Source organism: Rhinatrema bivittatum, chromosome 4 (genome assembly GCF_901001135.1).
Source record: "Rhinatrema bivittatum chromosome 4, aRhiBiv1.1, whole genome shotgun sequence".
Classification (NCBI taxonomy): domain Eukaryota; kingdom Metazoa; phylum Chordata; class Amphibia; order Gymnophiona; family Rhinatrematidae; genus Rhinatrema; species Rhinatrema bivittatum.
Window position 1 is genome coordinate 40,894,802 of NC_042618.1, and position 20,293 is coordinate 40,915,094.

The 20,293-nt window shown below is 46.6% G+C and overlaps 1 protein-coding gene across 5 annotated transcripts in view; it reads left to right on the forward strand.

Annotated features, from left to right (window-relative positions):
* Positions 1–20,293, forward strand: part of EXOC3L4 (exocyst complex component 3 like 4) — a 110,610-nt gene that overhangs the window by 37,602 nt on the left and 52,715 nt on the right. For all 5 annotated transcript variants that reach the window (XM_029597999.1, XM_029598002.1, XM_029598000.1 and 2 more), the window contains exons 2-3: positions 1,166–1,581; positions 17,904–18,561. In XM_029597999.1, the coding sequence (XP_029453859.1) occupies positions 1,188–1,581; positions 17,904–18,561 (1,052 nt within the window). In that variant the 5' untranslated portion in view covers positions 1,166–1,187. The remainder of the gene's footprint in view (positions 1–1,165; positions 1,582–17,903; positions 18,562–20,293) is intronic.

A 20,293-nucleotide genomic window follows, 5' to 3' on the forward strand; every position in this document is an offset into this window, starting at 1 on the left:
TTCTGTTTGGACACTGCAGAACGAGGTAGCATCAGTTTTAGGTTTTGCCTCCTAACTCTACTCCTTGTGCACTTTCAGCACATAAAAACGTACCCTGTCATTAGGAACTCACATTCCATATCCAGCCAGCTCTTTGCCTCTCTGAAGGCTTGGTTCTCAGGCCAATCCTTATTATTCTTAAATTGTTGAACCAGAACTAATTACAGTGGACCCTCGTGTTACAACCGGCTTGACTTACAAACTTGGGTTACAACCAAAATTTTAGGTTTGAGTTACAACCAAAGTCTTGAGTTACAACCTGAATGCCGGCCAAGGCCATGTGTATCCGCTCGTGCGTGCGGTTGCTTCTAATTGGGCGTTTTTTTCCCGTCAATCGCGGTTTTTTGGGCTTGATGGGTGGGACTTCTGCTCTGCTGTTGCAGTGATTGGCTGCTGCTGCCACCGATGAGGCCTGTCCATCTCAGGCGCACCCAGAGGTGCAAATGTTCACAGGAGCACATAGGCAGACCCGGCAAGGCATTGCAGTAAGCAACAGCATCACTGGTGACCAAGGAAGCTTCTGTGCAGCAGCAGAAAGGGAGTGTAGCACTCAGCTGGCTACAGCGAGGTATCAGGAGGGGAGGAATGAGTATGCTGGGAGGGGGAAATGAGTGTTTGGGAGCCAGAGATGTGCTCTGAGGGAGGAATCCTCCCCCTCCTCCCTTCCTGCAAGCCAAAGATGTCAAATTGTTGTTTCTGGTAGGCTAGGCACATTTTATAACTTTTTGGTGAGTACTCTAGGAAAATCATAGGTGTTTCTGGTAATTACGCACATTATACAACCCTTTTTAATTATGAAAATGTTAGGTTAAGGGCTGCTTTGGGAGGTGCGGAACGCATTATGGGTTTTTCCATTATTTCTTCTGGAAAAAATAGTCTTGACTTACAACCAACTTGAGTTACAACCAGCCCTCTGGAACCAATTGAGTTCGTAAGTCAAGGGTCCACGGTATTGTGCTGCCCAGTGAGAAATTACCTATATCTGCAGTTGTGCAGTAGCATTACTATAATTTAATTTGGCTCTTTTAGCCTGAAGCAGTTTGAAGCCAATATTGGGCACTGTGTGTGTTGTAATTTCTATTTTTCAGTACTGGACAGGTGGGCATATTTTTGTCTTTTCTTCCAGATAAGTCATTTACTGCAAGGTTATGAGAATGGATGAGAGCAGGAGAGATGGAGAAGCAATGCCTGCAGCAGAGCTGAAGTCCGGGGAGAAAAGCCCTGGAAGTGAAGGCGCCCCCTGCAAAACCAATGGCCCGGCTTTGGAAGAGCAGCTGGGAAGCGAGGAAAAGAAAATCAGGAGGAGGAGCCTTCTGGAGCGTTTTTCCTATTTCAGGACAAGTATCAGGAACCCACCTGCGGAGAAAGAAATAGAAGATCAGAGTTTTCCAGACAAGAAACCTCAGGCCTCAGAAAGTCACAGAACCAGTTTGAAACAAAAAGCAAGTGTTAAAAGCTTGAAAAAACCTGACACTGAACAAAGAGGAACTGAAGGATCAGCAGAAAAAGCAGACGTGCCCATGAGAAAAGGACCATTGTCAGGTAGGAGGGGAAAATAATATACAGTTCATATACAAAATGTAAACTGTTTTCCCAGGTTGCTTACTGTGAATGGTAGCTGCAGGTATAAGAAGCATATAGCAGGGCTTCCCAAACTTTCAGCACCTGAAAATCCACATGACCCCAGAGGACAACCAAAGCAAGTTAGCATAGGTGCAGTCCCCCTTCAACAATCATTTCACTGGCACCCTCACCACAGTCCAGGTGATCCCCTCTCTCCACCTCCAGCTGCTCAAGAAAGCCTCTTCCCCCTCCAGCGTGCCCCCTCTGTCAGTCTCTGTCCCTCCAGCTAATATAACCTCTTACATTCCCAAACTCCTCTCACTTCCACAGCTCAGCCCACGCTCTTATCACTTCTCTCTCGTTTCGCATCCCCCAGCTGATTCTTTCATTCCCAATCCCTTCTAACAACTCCCGACTGATCATCTGTCCCTCCTCACTCTCATCTAGGGGTGTGCATTCGTTTGCAACGTATTGGCAATCCGCAACGTATCACTGACGAATAAACCCCCACCCTCCTGACCCCCCCCCCAAGACTTGCCAAGCCGCACATTTTACTTTCAGAAATTAACGTCTGCCAAAGGCCCCAAAATTTAAAAAAAAATCAAAAATTAAAAAAAAAAAAAAATTAAAAATCGGCCCGCGGGTTGGAAGACGGACGCTCAATTTAGCCGGCGTCCGTTTTCCCGAACCCGTGGCTGTCAGCGGGTTTGAGAACTGATGCCAGTAAAATTGAGCGTCGGCTGTCAAACCCGCTGACAGCCGCCGCTTCTGTCAAAAAGGAGGCGCTAGGGACGCGCTAGTGTCCCTAGTGCCTCCATTTACCGCGGGCCCTATTTTACATACCTGGGCTTTCTCAATCGTGCGCCCAGAAGAGTGGCCTGTGCGCGTGTCGGGAGAGTGGGCCTGTTAGTAATCAATCGTTTAATCGTGTTAAGGTTGTCTTCCTGTGTCACCTCCCTAATGAGAGAGAGGGCCATCAAGACCATGATAACCCAGCAGTCTGCACAAATGGGTGGCATATCCCTGGCAGTAATATGCACGTTGTCAATCACATCAGGAGGTAAATCCTTTGGGATTGCTAATTGTAACCCCAATTTACATAGTACACAGCATCCTCATTTAGTGTATTCATACACACACACACACACACACACACACTCTCATACACTGGCACTAACTCTCAAAGGGCCAGTCTCTCCCTTCTTCGGCCGCCAGCAGCACCACAGGGTCTCTTCTTCTGCCGCCAGCTCCTGGAAAGCCGGCGGCAACGCTGGGCCTGTTCTTTGCTGCCGTGCCGGCTCCAGGAAATGCCGGCGGCGCCGCTGGCCTCTGCCACTGCAGCTGCTTGCTTTTGCTGGAGGGGTTTCCCCTGCCACGTCACTATTCTGTGCTGCCGCAGGACCTTCCTGCCGTTGGCAATGGCACCCCCTGTTGCCACCTGGGGCGGACCACCCCCCCTCGCCACCCCCTTAGCACGCCTCTGCAACTATATCTTTTTTGAGATGCGGTGACCAGAATTGTACACAGTATTCAAGGTGTGGTCTCACCATGGAGCGATACAGAGGCATTATGACATTTTCCGTTTTATTCACCATTCCCTTCCTAATAATTCCCAACGTTCTGTTTGCTTTTTTGACTGCTGCAGCACACTGAACTGACGATTTCAATATGTTATCCACTATGATGCCCAGATCTCTTTTCTGGCTGGTAGCTCCTAATATGAAATCTAACATCGTGTAACTATAGCAAGGGTTATTTTTCCTGATATGTATCACCTTGCACTTGTGCACATATGCTTCCTCTCACACATGCATAAACATGTGCTCACACATACACATGCTCCCCCTCTCACACACACGTGTGTCTCCAGCCCTTCTTTGGTTGGGATCCACCAGCAGCCCCCTGCCCTCCTCTTCATTTCAGCTGCTGACGTTCTTTCACACACAAAATCCAGACAGGCTCCCGTTCTCTCTCTCTCTAGCACACACACACACACACCCACCTCCCATTCGCTCTCTCTTTTTCACACACACAGTCCAGGCAGGCTCCCGTTCTCTCTCTCTCTAGCACACACACACATACCTCCCATTCGCTCTCTCTTTTTCACACACACAGTCCAGGCAGGCTCCCGTTCTCTCTCTCTCTAGCAAACACACACACACCCACCTCCCATTCGCTCTCTCTTTTTCACACACACAGTCCAGGCAGGCTCCCATTCACACCTCCACATCCCAGGCAGACTCCTGTTCACATCCAGCCAGGCTCCCTTGCACGGGCACACACACACAAAAACCCCGCACCTATCCATCCACCCCAGACAGGCTCCCATTCGCTCACACACAAACACCCATTCTAGGAGGGCTTCCAATCATACACATGCAATCCCGGCAAGCAGGGCCTCCAGTGCTGCTGCCAGCCTGTGCCTCCATCGTTGGAGGAGAACATCATTTCCGCTCCTCCTCCGTGCCAGCTCTGTGGTACTCATCACTCACAGTGCTAGCACTTCCTGTATGCTCAACTCCTGCACCGCGAGATGAGCATTCAGGAAGTGCTAGTACCACGAGTGTTTAATACCGTGGGGGCTAGGCACATGAGGAGGAGCTGCAAGTCGGGCTTCCTTTTCTGAATCGTAGAGTGCGGGCCACCTGTGGGATCGGCTCCACCAGTGGCCACATGGGCCTCTCCCTGCTCCCTACGCTACCCCCCTGGGTGTGTCGCCCCGTTCAGTTGCTCGGTTTGCACATCCGGTGGCTCCGGGCCTGTCTGGGATACCCTGGCCTATAGGATGTACTGCATATGTGGGTCCTCCAATAGCTGGATTCAGCACCCACTTTACAAGGAGGTATCCAGGTGTTTTGAGGATGATCTGATGACACAGGTCAAAGAGGGTGAAGACTGAGTAAAGGCCCTTGATCTTGGCCGTATGGAAGACACTTTGGCAAGAGCAGCTTCTGTGGATTGTAGAGGGCAAAAGCCGGTCTGTGGTGGATCTAGAATGGCTTCAAAATATAAATCGTTGAAGGTGAATGGCATGTTTAAGAGGTTTGGCTATGAAAGGGAGGAGGGTGAGAGCAGGACAGGTAGGGTCAGATAAACGTTTTGTTTTTTTTGAGGAGCTGCTTGAAGGAAGAGGGAACAGTGGCAGTGGCAGGTGATCGACTGAGGAGGGGAAGGATGACTACAGAAAAGATAGAGCTGAGGAACGGGGTCAGGGGAAAGAAGACAGGCAACTCCCCCCTCTGATTTCAGAAAAGGAAGAAAGTGTGACAAAGGCCAAATGAAGGGGAGGTGAAGGAAGTGAGGGAAGGAGGAAGGGGCCCAGGTTTTAAGCTTTTGAATCTTATCATGGAAAAAGTCAGTCAGAATCAGAGCGAAGGGGCAAGCGGAGGCAGTTGGAAGAGGAAGGTGTGTGGCAAAGAGACGTGGGGTGGGGTGGTTGGAGGTATGGGGTTTGTCACATGGTCATAATAATCTTCAGGCCTATACAGTTATGGAGCGCACTGTTAGCCTGGTCTTGGACGCGCGTTTTCCCTTACCCCTTATTCAGTAAGGGGAGAAAAACGCGCGTGCAACCCGCGGCACCTAATAGCGCCCTCAACATGCAAATGCCCTATTAGGTATGGCCCTATTAGGTATGCGTGCGGTATACAGAAAGTAAAATGTGCAGCCAAGCCGCACATTTTACTTTCAGAAATTAGCGCCGACCTTTGGGTAGGCGCTAATTTCTTCCGGCACCGGGAAAGTGCACAGAAAAGCAGTAAAAACTGCTTTTCTGTGCACCCTCCGACTTAATATCATGGCGATATTAAGTCGGAGGTCCCGAAGCGTAAAAAAAAGGTTAAAAAAAAAAAATTTTGAATTCGGCCCGCAGCTGTCGGGCCGAAAACCGGACGCTCAATTTTGCCGGCGTCCGGTTTCCGAGCCCATGGCTGTCAGCGGGCTCGAGAACCGATGCCGGCAAAATTGAGCGTCGGCTGTCAAACTCGCTGACAGCTGCCTTTCCTGTCAAAAAGGAGGTGCTAGGGACACCGCCGGACCTAATTTAAATACTGCATCGCGCACACTGGCGAGTGGCCGGTGCGTGCGCCGGGAGAGCGGGCATTCGCCCGCTCTCCCGCGGACTTTACTGTATCGGCCTGCTTGTTTGGCAGGTGTCTTGGCAGACTGGAAGGAGGTGAGCAAGAAGATAAAAGGGCAGGATTTGAAGGTGGCCATTGCATAAAAAAGACTATTTTTCATATGAGTACTTGACTCCCAGGTAGTTTGCCAGGGAAAGAGGTACGGCAGAAAAGAAAATGGATTATGTTCAAACGGTCACTGGACACATTTCCAGGGTTACTTGCTGGGACTATGCAACCTACATGGATTCCTTTATTCACACGGGGTTGGATTCAAGGGGGCTTCCTTAACCAGTGCTCATTAATGCCTGCAAAACCTAGAATATGTTCCAAAACATGAGATTATGGAAAACGTCCAAAAAAAAAAAAGCTATTGAGTAAAGCCTCTTTGCCCATAACCAGTGACGGATTTTAGGATTTTGGCACCCCTAGGCAGTGTTGGAGCTAGCGCCCCTGTCCCCGGGACAACAGGGCACAGAGAGTCTAAAGCAGAGGCGCAGTCCCCCGGTTTCCTGTGGCAGCTCAGGGGGAGATTCCACGGCAAAAATGAAAATATTCTGAAGCAAATTGGCAAACATGCCCATCTTTTATATTACAGGATAAAAATAAAGTCGTTTTACACTGTAATTATCAGTATAATTTATTTTATTTTTATTGGGTGCAGAAAAGTGATCTCAGGTGACAGTACAGGGAGGAGACTTCTGGGATGGGGAGGAAGATCAGGAACGGGGTGAGGAGAAAGGGGGAGGAGTGTGAGAAGGGAAGAGGATTCGGCAGGGGGAGGCAGGGAGACAGGGGGAGGAGGGAGTAGAAAGGGTTGGGAAGTGGTTTCCAGAATCAGGTGGGGGGGGGGGAGAGGTAGGAAGGAAGGGAGGTTCTAGGATCTGGGGGGGGAAAGAATCCAGGATCAAGGGAAGAAGGATTTGAATTGCAGTGGATGGGGGGGAAAGGAGGGAGGTGTTCCTACCATGCCCTGGTCCTGTTGCTCCTTACATCCCCTCTCTAATATCCCTCCCAGTATGACAAACACACACACCTACACACCTCCACCAATCCCTTCTCCCTCACGCACACACAAACACAATCCCCCCCCTCCCTCATACATAGACATATGTCCCCTAGTCAATCTCTCTTTCAGCCCCCAGCCTTTCTTCCCGCCCTCCAATGATCTCTGCTCAGCCCCTCCTAGTACCCCCCCCCAATGATCCCACTTTGCTATATTTGCTGCAGGCTCTCCTGTTCTCTGCCTGCTGCCTGGAGGGGTGAGGCTGGATCAGGAAGCAGGGGGCTGTCCTCTGCTGAGAGAAGACTCAGCACAGCTGGAAGGCATCAAATCTTCAGCCAGCCTGTTGCTAAGCCCTAGGTACAGGCCTAGTGTGCCTATTGATAATAAATCCAGGCCTGTCCATCACAGATTGTGCAAAGGAGTTTAGCTCTCACTACATGTGGGGGTGATCTGCTTCTAGTGTTTATAGAAGGACTGGGCTTTGATTATGGAACATCAGCACCAGGAAGCTTTTGGCAATGCTGAGTTACCCCACAGTCAGTGGTGATATTTTTTGCCAGGTTACAGATCTGTACATTTTGTCACTGATTTGGAACCTTTTTGAATTTGATCCCTTTTTTTTTTTTTTTTCATTGTAGCTGGAAAGTGGAGGCCACCATTGGTTCTGCCCACAGATCCCCTTTTCTACCTCCGGGGCTGACGCAGAAAGCTGAGGGTTAAACTGTGTGCTGAAATTCAGTGCACCGTTTCCTAACATACAAGCTAACTTTTTTTTTCAATTCCCGATGCAGTAAACTAATAGCATGATAATGCATCCAGAATTTAAAAATGCACCCAAACCAGGAAATGTGCACACAGAAAAAAAGAGGTTTATGCACAGAAAACACGGCTTATGTGTATAAATCATGGTTTCTCTGCTTAAAATAAGACTTGTGCACACAAACAATTCTTTTTGTGCAGCAAGCATTTTTTGTGCTGATAAATCGTATTTCATGCATGGGAAAACATGCTTTTTGTGTGCAAAGCATGTTTTCTGCACATAAAATCCCCCAACTAGTGCTCCTGGCAGCAGAATTCCAGCTTCTGCCCTAGACTGACATCAGCCCTGGAAACCTTATTCCGCCTTGGACTAGGAATTCAATTTCCAGCGCTATGAAAACAGGAGGTAATCCATCGCATCTGTCTGCATTGGGGAGTAATACCTAAAGCCATCAATAACATGGAATTTCCATACGAGGGCGCTAACGTAAACACACAGTGTTGGACGCACAATTTTTTGGGGCACAAAACTCCTTGCTGCGTTGGCCGTAGAGTTTGTGCATTAAATAAAATGTGCACGCAAGTGAGGGTTAAGCTGTGCGCTGGACTGAGCGCATCGCTCCTCCCCCATTAGCAGACGAAATGTGGCCCGATGTTTAAGACCATTTTTGAAGAATCTTAGAAAGTCCTTTTTTAGAAGCAGAACATTTAATTTGATAAAACAAAAAACCCTGACATAAAGGTCTCAGATGTACGAAGCATTTTTTCCATAGATACAAAAAGGGAACAACTCTAGCATATCTGGCCTAGGGATGTGCTTTCATTTAATTTCATTTTAAAAATGAAACGAAAGAAACGTGAATGAAATGTTGCCCATTTTCTTTTTGTTTCGTTTAAAAAACCCCCCCAAAAAAACAGAAGGCAGTAAGGGCAAAAAATTGTGTTTCTAAACAATTAAGCAAAGTCACAGCAGGCCTTATCGACATCCCCTTATCGCACCTCCTTATCTTACCTGCAATCGCAGGTGTCTTCACGGGGCAGAAGGGATCCCCTGACACTCCTGCCCTGCCAGTGCTCTATTCAAAATGGCTCTGGTGGATCCTGAAACCAGCATCATGTTATTGTATGGAGGCCCTACAGAAGTAACTCCTTTCAACAAAAAAAAATGATGCCAACCTCGGAGCCTGCCGCCAGTGCCATTTTGAATAGAGCGCTGGCAGGGCAGGAGTGCTGGGGATTGCTCCTACCCCATGAAGATACTTACGGTTGTGGGCAAACTGGAGGGGGAATGACTGTTTGAGCAGGGTGGATGGGGAAAAGGCCTGGTGAGACCTTGATTTATTTTTTTAGAATTTCAATTTTTGCAGCAGGGGATGGAGCCTGGGGCTGGTTGTTTCTGCCTTCTTTTGTTAACACAAAACTAAGCAAAAATTAAAAGTTAACTAGAACAGCCCTCCCCCCCCCCCCCCCTCACCACCACCTCTACCACAAAATAAGAATTAACAAAAAATATCAGCCCTTGCATAACTCTGATCTGGCCCTTAATCTTTCTATGCCTTTCTCCCTCTCCACTGCCCCCAAAAAAGAAAAGTATGGCTCACTTAAACATTTGTAGTGTAGGATTGTTACGAGGTTTTCTATGTTAGCAAATTTTGGCTGCATGCCATGTGAAAGGCAAGCCAGGTAGCTCACCCATACACATTTTTTTTTTCATGCTAAATTGCATAAGAACATTTCAGCCTGAAGCTTAATAAACCCTGATTCCTCATCTTTCATGTGGGTGCACATAACATTGCAGTCTCTAGTTAGGATAATTCCCACCTTGAGGGGTAGAAGACTGCAGGCCCACAGTCTCTTCACTTTCTGTATTACTCCTGGATGTGAAACATAAGGTAGATACACAAAAGAAATTCAGAGGCCAAAACCTACAAAACATGTCATATGATTTAAAAAAAACAAATGTCGGACTGGAGTTTTTAAGGCCATTGAAAAACAATTCTCAGTGCTCACTCCTGCATGCTCTGGATACGGTAGCCATGAATCAGAATGGCACGTTTATAAGTGGTCTGTCATCAAATACGAAAATGGGACTGAACAGATGATAGTATCTCCATTTCTTAACTTCTTGGGGCAAGAGGGAAGATAGCGATGGTACAGCTCCAGTTTCTGATGGAAGTCAGGTAAACACATGTCGCTACATTTTCCAGGGGCCGGGTCAAACTATAATTATACTGTGGCTGGCCTACTTTTGCTGCAATGAAAATTGTGCCGACTGCCCCATTTTGATTCACGGCTGGTGTATCCATAATGTGTTGGACGCTTAATGAACAAGAGAGAAGCCTCCTTCAGAGTCTGAAAGCTTTTCCTCTCTGTCATCGGTAAGGGTTACCATACAGCTCATGCGATCAGATCCATTTTGACCAGGCATAAATCCCTTCAAAAGTAAAGCATGACAAGGTCATCAGCATAGGGGAACTCCTCTCATCACTATATGACTCTATGACTCAACACATCTATCAATATGGTATGTGCAACCTAGGTGGGAAATTACAGTAACAATATTTCTGGAAATATTCCAGAAAAGTCAGAGATGTGCATTTCAATATATTATAAGTAAGGCTAATTTTAAAAGAAGCACACAGGAGCCTATACATGCATTTATTGGTGCGCGAGCAGAGAAAGGCTGTGATTTTAAATCGTGCATGCACTTGCGTGCAGATGTTTTAAATCACAACTCAAGTGTGTAAGCCTGCGCCTAATCTTAGAAGATTGCTCGAGAAACGTACTTCACGTATGTTTTCTCTGACTTTGCCGGCTTCAACGCATGCATGTAGGTGGATTTTAAAACATGCTCGCGTGAGGGGCAACCCAGTTCTTCCAGTTAGTCCATCAGTTTGCCCACTTAATATCAAGGTCTTCAAGGCCCCTCTGATTCTTCATCCTGCACGCCCTGCAGATGGCTCAGACTCCTCACCCTGTCCTGTAAGCCCTACAACTCGAGATCTCCAGACTTGCTCATCATCTGGAACAGCAGTAAAGTTATGCGGATAACAAGCCGACGCATGCCGCGGTCTCCAGTTTTAAAATACGGAGTTGTGCACATAATTGTTGGCCCCCCACTCTGGAATGTCCATTTTCCTCCCATTCCCTGCCCCTTTTCAACCCTATTATTCTTGATATGCACACGGATATATATGCAAGTACTTCGCGAACGGGTGTAGAGGTGTGTACGTTTTGTTGCTCGCGCGAGCAACGCAAATTTTAAAAAGCCGTGAAGCACGCCCATATATACCCGTGCGTGCATCAAAAATAAGAGAATGGAAAATGGTGGAGCTTGGGCGTTCCAGGGCGGGACCACCAGTTAGGCGCATAACTCCGTATTTTAAAACCAGATACACACGGACAACAAACTGACGCACAACTTTACTGCTGCTCCAGATGAGGAGAGAGTCTCTGTAGATCTCGAGTTTTAGCGCTGAGGGGTCCGAGTCAACTGCGGGGCGTGCAGGAGGAAGAACCAAAGGGGTCGCGAAGACCTCGATATCAACTGCGCAAACTGGTGGGCTAATTGGAAAAACTGGGTGGGCGCTCGCGCAAGCTTGTTTTAAAATCGGCCTACATATGCGCTGTGAAAGCCGGCAAAGTCCTAGGAAACATACGCGAAGTACGTTTTCTCGAGCAATCTCTTAAGATCAGGCACACACTTACAAGCCTGAGGTATAATTTAAAACTTATGCGTACATGTGCGCGCACGATTTAAAATTGCAGCATATCTCCACTCGTGCACCGATACGCGCTTGTATGGATGCTGACGCGCTCGTTTTAAAATTAACCTGGAAGTGTTTAAGCTAGAAGAGTTTTCCATTGTCTTTGATGTTTTATGACTGTTTCATCTGCCTCGCTTTAAACATTGAATAGAGCGGATAGAGATGTATTTATTTAAAAAGGAGTCTGAAAAGATGTTACAACTTATATCACTCAGTCTACTGTCAAAAAATATGAAATCTGTGTAGGTTATGATACCTTTTATTGAGCCAACAAAAAGATATAGGACAGTGATTCTCAACCTGACCAGCTAGCTACCTTCCTTAAATTACATGGACCTTTTGCTTTTATTTAAACAAAATCCCTCTCTCTTTTTCTCTTTCCCAGCCAGTCAACAGTATTGTCCTCAGAAAAAAGAAAACCCTCCCTCTACAATCTTGCAAATAGTTATTGGCTGGTAACCCCAGAAATATGTTGGTGTGGCTCTTGATTGAGGAGCACCTTGACTGCCAGCAACCATTATATAGAAAAAGAGGGATTGAGGTTTGCAGAGGGGGGACAAGGCATTGATTCCCTTGTACCAGCACAAGAAAAGAATATATATCCCTTCTGCCTCTAGCCCAGGTTCATTTCGCCATCTGCTTGATCCGTATTGCTAACCCATAGAACCACGAGACTGGCGCTTGGCCTGCACAGGTGCCAGACCCCCCTCAACATTTTATGTGCCCTGTCATGAGGGTTACATCTGTATTTCTCTGTTTTACATGCTACGTTGTATTTTCTGTGCAGGTTTCTGTAGCAGCCTGACTCGTTCTCTTTTTCTAATAGAAGGTGTATTGGTGTTTTACTGCCTGATTTAATATTTTCAAAAGTAGGGTTGTTACTGTTTGAGAGCTAGCAGTTAGTGTTGTTTTGGTATGGGAGGTTTACTATATTGTAATATGTAACTCAGTTTACTCATGGCTTTCGGAGGGCCAAGCTCACACCTAATGCACTTTACAATAGGCCTAATACCATATGTATTCCAAGTGTCTTTGTTTAGCTTTATTTGCAGGATTTTCTGGTTTTGCATCACAACAGTGCATGTAAATATAATATGCTGTAAGTGATGTTTTTACCTCAAAAGACTGTACTTTGAAAAATCTGTTATTACAAATTCATAATTTTTAATTGTGTGTGGGGAGGGCTAAGGGGGGTGAGCACAAGGCTGTAAGGTTTGCCTAGAGTGCCTAATACCCTTACACTGGCCCTGAAAGAGTGCATTATATGCAGACTGACACCATTCACCCATCTCCTACTTCCCCAGGGGGCAAATGCTGGAGAAGAGTGGGAGGCAGGTGGTAAGAGTTCTGGGAGTTGACAGGGTTGCCAGCTTCCTAGAAATATCTCCAGCACTCTATCTGCCTCACCTCTAGGAACCTGGACCCTGCTTCCCCTCTTCCCCAGCATTTGAAATCACCCAAACGGCTAGACTCCAAGCAGTGTTCCCTCTAAGCTGCGCATGGGCCCTCCCAAGCACAACATTTCCTGCGGGCACGCACAACTTTTCCCTCCCAGTGCAGAAAAGCCGGCGGCCGTTGTGGAGCTCATTCCACCACGGCCCGAAATGAAAGAAGAGAAACTAGCTGCGGGCCACTACCGGAGCCAAGGCCGTTGGGGCTGAAGTGGGGAAAAAAATGGAGAGACTCAGCTGCGGGCTACCATCGGAGCCCAGGCCGGAGGGGCCCAAGTGAAAAAATAAAGATGCGGCAGCACTGACGTTAAACAAAAAAAAGAGAGAGAGATTCAGGTGTGCACCGCCAGCTGAACCCAGGCAAGTGAGGCCATAGTGAAAAAAAGAGACCTGGTGCTGGGCTATTGCTGTAGCCCAAGCCAGCTGGGTGAAGAATGAGAAGAGGCACATTTGTGTGAGAGAGATTGGGAGCCTGCTTGTGTGGGTATGCCTGTGAGAGAGAGAGAGAGATTGGGAGCCTGATATTGTGTGTATGCCTGTGAGAGAGAGATTGGGAGCCTGATTATGTGTGTTTGCCTGTGAGAGAGAGATTGGGAGCTTGCTCTTGTGTGTGTGCCTGTGAGACACAGATTGGTATTCTGCTTGTATGTGTGCCTGTGAGAGAGATTGGGAGCCTGTTTGTGTCTGCACATGTGAGAGAGAGAGAGAGAGATTGGGAGTCTGCTTGTGTGTGTGTCTATGAGAGAGAGAGATTTAGAGCCTGCTTGTGTGTGTGTCTGTGAGAGAGATTGGGAGCCTGTATGTGTGTATGTATGTATGTGTGTGTGCCTGTGTGTGTGAGAGAGAGAGATTTAGAGCCTGTTTGTGTGTGTGCCTGAGAGAGAAAGAGAGATTGGGAGCCTGAGAGAAATTGTGTGTGTCTGTATGAGAGCCTCTGTGTGTGTGTGTGTGTGTGTGCGTGCATATCTGTGAAAGCCTGGGTGTTTAATATAGGCTTTCACAGGCATGCACACGCACACAATGTCTGTGAGGGAGAGCCCAGGTATGTGAAAGCATAGGCATGTATATGATAGAAGGAGTGTTTGAGAGAATGAATGTATTATTGTGTATGTGTGTGAAAGAGAGAAGATAATGTTTGTGCGGCCCTACCGCCCCCGATCCACAACAATCTCAAGGTGACTGGAAATCAAAAGAGCCAAGGTATGGAGAGCAGGAGATTTTTTTAGTCCTTTTTAGTTTTAATTATTGGGTGTAATTTGATGTTTCTGCTGTTTTGAAATATTTTATTGTTTTTTGGGGGAAATATTAGAACATTTTTTAATTATTGGAGCTTTTATTCATCAGATGTTTGAAAACTTTTATTGGTGTTTGGGAAATATTAGAACAAATTTATGCAAGTTTTTTTTAAATTATTGGATGTTTGTCAGCTGTTTTGATATTTTCTTTTTATTGGTATGGTTTTAATATTATGAATGATGTATTATTATGCTTGATGTTTTGCAAGGAATGATGATGCTTCTGTTTTTCCATTGTTGCACTGCATAATATAGTTGGGCTTGTGATTTCCATTACAGTTTTTTTGGGCACATTTCTATTTATACTTTATGGTCTTTCTGTTCTGTATTTGGTGAGGGTATGTCAGTATTTAAAGGTCCGGTTCTTGTGTAACTTTAATTCTTGCTGTGAAAATGATGGACCTTGTCACTGGCTTTTACTGCATTATGGTCACCTCTTCCTCATTTCTATTTTAAACAGAGCTTTGCTCTTTATTAATTTCACTTGCATGCAGCAGGTGGTTTTAAATATTCTTGCAGAAAATATTTTTTCATGCACATTTTATTGTCACTGCTGTTAGATTAGGCAATTTTTTTAAGGGATAGACTTAGCCAATGTTTCCTCTAAGAGGCAGCAGTTCTCAACCGGTGTCAGGCTCACGCTGGTGTGTCGCCACACTTCCCGGTCCCCTGCTGCCCCAGCTGCTCCTTCCGCCCAGGCGAAATGGGAACTCGTCCTCCGCCTGGGCTTAAAATGCTGATAGCCTGGGCGGAATGTGGCAGGAGAACTGGCGTCAGTGGCACCAGCAGGGTCTCTTCTTCGAGCCGCGCCCCCTCCTCCCGCTGCCCAGAAGAGAAAGTGGTGTGCAACGGCCGCGCATGCAGGAAGAAGAGACCATGCTAGATAAAGTGCGTGCAGCATCGGCCCGAAGAAGAGCAGCACGGCCCGGAGCAAAAAGAGGAGCAACGTAAATACCCCTGCGGCCGTTGGGACTCCTTTCTCAAGGCCGCGAGGGCTGGAAGAGGAGGAGGCTGTTGCTGCCGCTAGTTGTTCGGCGGGGGAGAGTGAGTGAGCGAACGTATGTGTTTGACGTCGCGTGTGTGTATGAGACAGCATGTATGTAAGTGAATGCTTGAGAGCCTGTATATGTAAGAGTGGGATTAAGAACCTGTGTGTGTGTGTGATTGAGAGCCTGTGTGTGACTTAGATCCTTTGTGTGTGAGAGAGACAGCATGAATGCAGCTGTATGATTGAGAACCTGTATATGTAAGTGAGAGCGATCATGTGTATGTATGATTAATAGGGATGTGAATCGTTTTTGAACGATTAAAATTATCATCGGATAATTTTAAAATCGTCCAAAATCGTTAGAGTGCACGATACAATACAAATGCCCCCGATTTATCGTCAGGGGCATTTGTATTGTATCGTTAAATAGGGCGCGGGAAAACCGGCACACCAAAAAAACCCTAAAACCCACCCCGAACCTTTAAAACAAATCCCCCACCCTCCTGAACCCCCCCAAAATGTTTTAAATTACCTGGGGTCCAGTGGGGGGTCCCAACGCGATCTCCCTCTCTCTGGCCACGACTGCGTTGAGAGAAATGGCGCCGGTGGCCCTTTGCCCTTATCATGTGACAGGGCAAAGGTAGCGCCGGCGCCATTTTGAAGATTGGCAATACGGCCCGCGTGCAGGAGGTCGCTCCCGGACCCCCGCTGGACTTTTGGCATGTCTTGTGGGGGTCAGGAGGACCCCCAAGCTGGCCAAAAGTACCTGGGGGTCCAGCGGGGGTCCGGGGGCGATCTCCTGGACGCGTGACGTCAGGAACCAGGAACCAAAATGGCGCCGGCGCTACCTTTGCCCTGTCACATGATAAGGGCAAAGGGCCACCGGCACCATTTCTCTCAATGCAGTCGTGGCCAGAGAGAGGGAGATCGCGTCGGGACCCCCCCCCCACTGGACCCCAGGTAATTTAAAACATTTTGGGGGGGTTCGGGAGGGTGGGGGATTTGTTTTAAAGGTTCTGGGTGGGTTTTAGGGTTTTTTGGTGTGCCGGTTTTCCCGCCCTCCCCCGATTTACGATTTTTAACGATTTAAAAAAAAAAAAAAAAACACGACGATAAGATTTCCCTCCCCCCCCAGCCAAAATCGATCGTTAAGACGATCGATCACACGATTCACACCCCTAATGATTAAGAGCCTGTGTGTATAAGAAAGAGACAAAGCATGTGTGTAATTATGTGATGTAGAGCCCATGTAAGTGAGAGAGAGCGCATGTGTATATGTGTGTGATTGAGAGCCTGTGAGAGAGGGAGAACTTGTGTGTGACTGAGAAAGGAGAAAGTTGCAAGCAACTCCCCCAATTCTCCTAATTCACAACAATCTCATGATACCTGGAAATCGAATGTTTCCAGGTATGGAGAGCAGAGCACTTTTTAATCCTTATTATTTTTAATTATTGGGTCTTTGTGTCTGCTGTTTTGAAATATTTTATTGGTGTCTAGACATTTTTTATATGAGTTTTTAATTATTGTATATTCCATTCATCAGCTGTTTTGAAATAATCTGTTCTTTTTGTTAGTATGGTTTTACTGCTATTGATTTTATATTTCTTGATTTGTTTGATGAGGACTGATGATGTTTCTCTTTTTCCTTTGTTGTACTGCGTACATAGACTCTGGCTTGCTGCAGTTTCCAGTTCAGTTTTTGTCTGCATGTTTCTATTTATGCTTTATGGTCTTTTTATTCTTTTTTGGTGAGGATCTGCACATGTTATTGAGGTTAGGTACTTTGCTGGCGTGTAATTTCTATGTAGGGCTCTATAGCAGCCTGACTTGTTCGATTTTCCTAATAGGAGGAGTATTGGAGTTTTAAAGCCTGGTGTAATATTTTCAGTGTTGCCTTTTCTTAGGTAAGGTGGTTACTGTTTGAGTGCTGGAAGTTAGTGCGGAATGATTAACCCTGTGCTACAGGAGGACGGGGGGTGATAGCCTGCAGCCGGCCGCACCATGGCGGTGTGGTTTTGCCTGCTGCTGTGCGGCCGGCTGCAGGCTATCGCGGGCATAGCGCCACCGTAAAAGGTGGTGCTATTCCCCGTGCTGCTGCCAGCAATAATGCTCGAAACATTATCGCCGGCAGCAATGCCGCCACCGATTACCATAATTCCCTCCCTAACTCCGCCCTGACTCCTTCCCTCCCCCTAATGTAAATCTTACCACCGCAATAAGGGCCTGAGGTGGCTGGGAAAATAACCCCCATAGATTGTAATGAGAAGTGTATCGCACATGTGAGTGTTGCCGTCAGGTGTGTCACAATGGGAAAAAGGTTGAGAACCACGGCTCTAAGGATTGGGTTGTTGTGAGGATAAAATTGATAGGCTTTTTTTTGCATCAAAGAAAGTAGTGCTCACAGGGTAATGAAACCCAAAATTTTTGATCACCAGCAAAACTGTGCACACAGCAACCCGGTCCTTAGAAGGAACACTGACTCCAAGGGGGATGTACCCTTTGCAATCTTGATGATGTGACTTGTGCCATAACTTGGGAAGGCACCATCTCTTTCCTCGCTTCTTGGTGTTGTACTACATCTTTTTTTTTTTTATTGGCCCAGTAAAACGTAACATAACCTACAAAGATTCCAGTTTGCTTCAGGAGCAATGTGTAGAAATATCAAAAATATTATGAAATGTAATAAATAAGTAGAAGCATTTTTATTATTATTGTATAGCAGATTACAGATGCAAGATAAACCATGTGAAATCTTTACTAGATCTTAACAGTGACTGATGGTGCTATCTTTCCAGTAAAACATTATGCCCATTTTGAATTGTCTGTTGCAAATAAGCTGTGAAAATAAATAGCTTCAGTCATGGCAGTATTTAATTGCTGGTGAATAATTTAAAATATTTAAATATATTTTTTATAGTAATGCAAATACATGAGCTTATTCAAAGCAAGAAATTTCAGGAGGCATTTTCAAGCATAAAACTATTGGAAGACGAGCTTCTAGTTGAAAACAATTCAAAGAAGCATGAAGACAATGGCACAGAATATTCCAGAAGAGCCATGGATGTGCATTTGCTGTACAGTTGCCTCTTTGACGTAATGAAATCAGTTGTGGAAGATGCACTGGGTCAGGCCAACTGTGATGGACAGCTAGTAGCTTCTGTGGTGGACGTGATCAATGAGGAAGAAAGAGCTCACAGTGTTCATGGAAGGGAAGCAGCCTCTTCAGAAACGAATGGCCTTGGTATGCCCAAGAAATGGAAAGCTCTCTGGAGAGAATCTGTCAGTGAGAGCATCAGAAAGAGAGTGCACTCTGTTCCCATCCCACCAAGAAAGGAAAACAAATCCTGGCTGGCCGTACATTTGGGTTATCTTAAAACGAATGTGCATCATGACTTGTTAAAAATCAAGCATTCCGTGAAAAACCATTACCCAGAAGACTATAATGTATGCTGCCTTTATGTAGCAAACTTTCACAGTGCCATTTCTTCCCATTTGCAAGAAAACATCGTAAACAAGAGCCTAGAATTTGAAGAACTTTATGCCCTTCTTGACTGGGTTCTTAACACATACTGCAGGTGAGTTGTTATTAGAAAACTAAAGGCCTGAACTTAGAAAGACTCATGAGACGATTGGTAATGGGGAGCTATAGAATGGCAGATCTCTCTCTGAAGCTTTATAGTCATTTGATCATCTACTAGTGGCCACATAAATTCTGATTTTTAAATCGTGCCTTTGGCACTTGTCTAACGGCCTATTTTTAATTTGCGGGCGAGCGTAAAAACCGGGAGATATGCGCGTATCCTCAGGGAGGATAGGGGGAAAGGCAGGCAGGGTAGGTAGGGGGTTTAGAAAGTTCCTTCCCAGCCTGCTCCTTTACTGAAGCAGACTGGGAGGGAACTGGGGAAAGGCCTAGTCCGTCGCCACGTGTTTCTTAAAAACGTCCCTCCCCCTTGTGTGCGCGCGAGTCGGCACTCAAGCGCACATGCGCGCGGGTATCGGATTTTATAACATGCGCGTGGCGATGGGTGCTCGTTATAAAATCGGCGCATCCGTGCGCGTGCACCGGGAACCACGCGCACATGGACGCCCGAACCTGGCTTTTAAAATTAACCTTTAAATGAGCTTGATATTGTTCTTCATGAATATAGTGTGGATTTCTCTCCTAGTGGTTCCTACTGGAACTGTAGCAAAATGGAATTTTTTTGGGGTGCATTTAATTACTTATCTTTCTAAATCCATGCTCAAGGAGAGTTACAATTTCCTGACCTAGAGAGGGTTTATAGTCTACGTTTACAATCTGGAGCAATGGAGGGCAAAGTGACTTGCCCATGGTCATAAGGAGTGTCGGTGGGAGAAGCAGGATTTAAACCCTGATTTCCCTAGAACTCAGCCTGCAGCTTAAACATTAGGCCGCTTTCCCCGTAGGCTCCTCCTCCTCCTCCACACCCACATATACACATGCTTGTATCATGCCTTGTTGATGGCATTAGTCCACTTATGACCCTTGTGTTAAGTGGCACACAACAACATAAATTCTGCCCAAGCAGGCCCCATAATGCAGGGGGATCTCGTGGCCCTACTACCCTACTGCCCCAATAGTATGGAGGCTCACCGGCTCAGCAAAATTCAGCTCAGGGCCAGGTCAGCTGATCAGCACCAGCCAACCCCTGAGCAATCCGCTGATGACAGCGTCACTATGGCTGCAACATTAGCAAGATTCAGTGTGGCGACCTGTAAGCCAGCACGTGTTCACAGGCCCTGCGGTGGATCCACCCCTCACATGGATCTCCATGATAAAGTAAACCCATGCAGGAAAAGAAATCATGGCTGCCATTGGGCCTATGAATGCACGCCAGCTCCCATGCTGAATTCTTCTAATATTGCAGCCACAGTGCCACTGCCTTTGACTGATCACGTAGGACTTGGCCCCACAATGAATATGAATCTTTTCTCTGAGGCCTGAAAATGTCAGGCCATCAATTTACGGGCAACAATGGGGGTGTGAGGAGAATATGGTACTGAACCATGGTGGGGGAGATTAGGAGGGATTGGACCGGGGAAGGAAGAGGATCTAAAATGGGCCATGGGAGAATAAGGTAGGAAGGAGAGGGCATGGAAGGAAGTTGGAGGAGAGTTGGAGGGAGAGGACTTGGCAAATGGATCATGGTGGGGGAGGGGGAGGACCTAGGAATAGACCATAGAAGAGGCAAGAGTAACTGAGAGAGGAGAGGCTCTGAAATGTACCATGGAGGAAAGGGAAAGAATAGGAGGGACAGGAAGGGAATGGGCCATGGAGGGAGAGTTAAA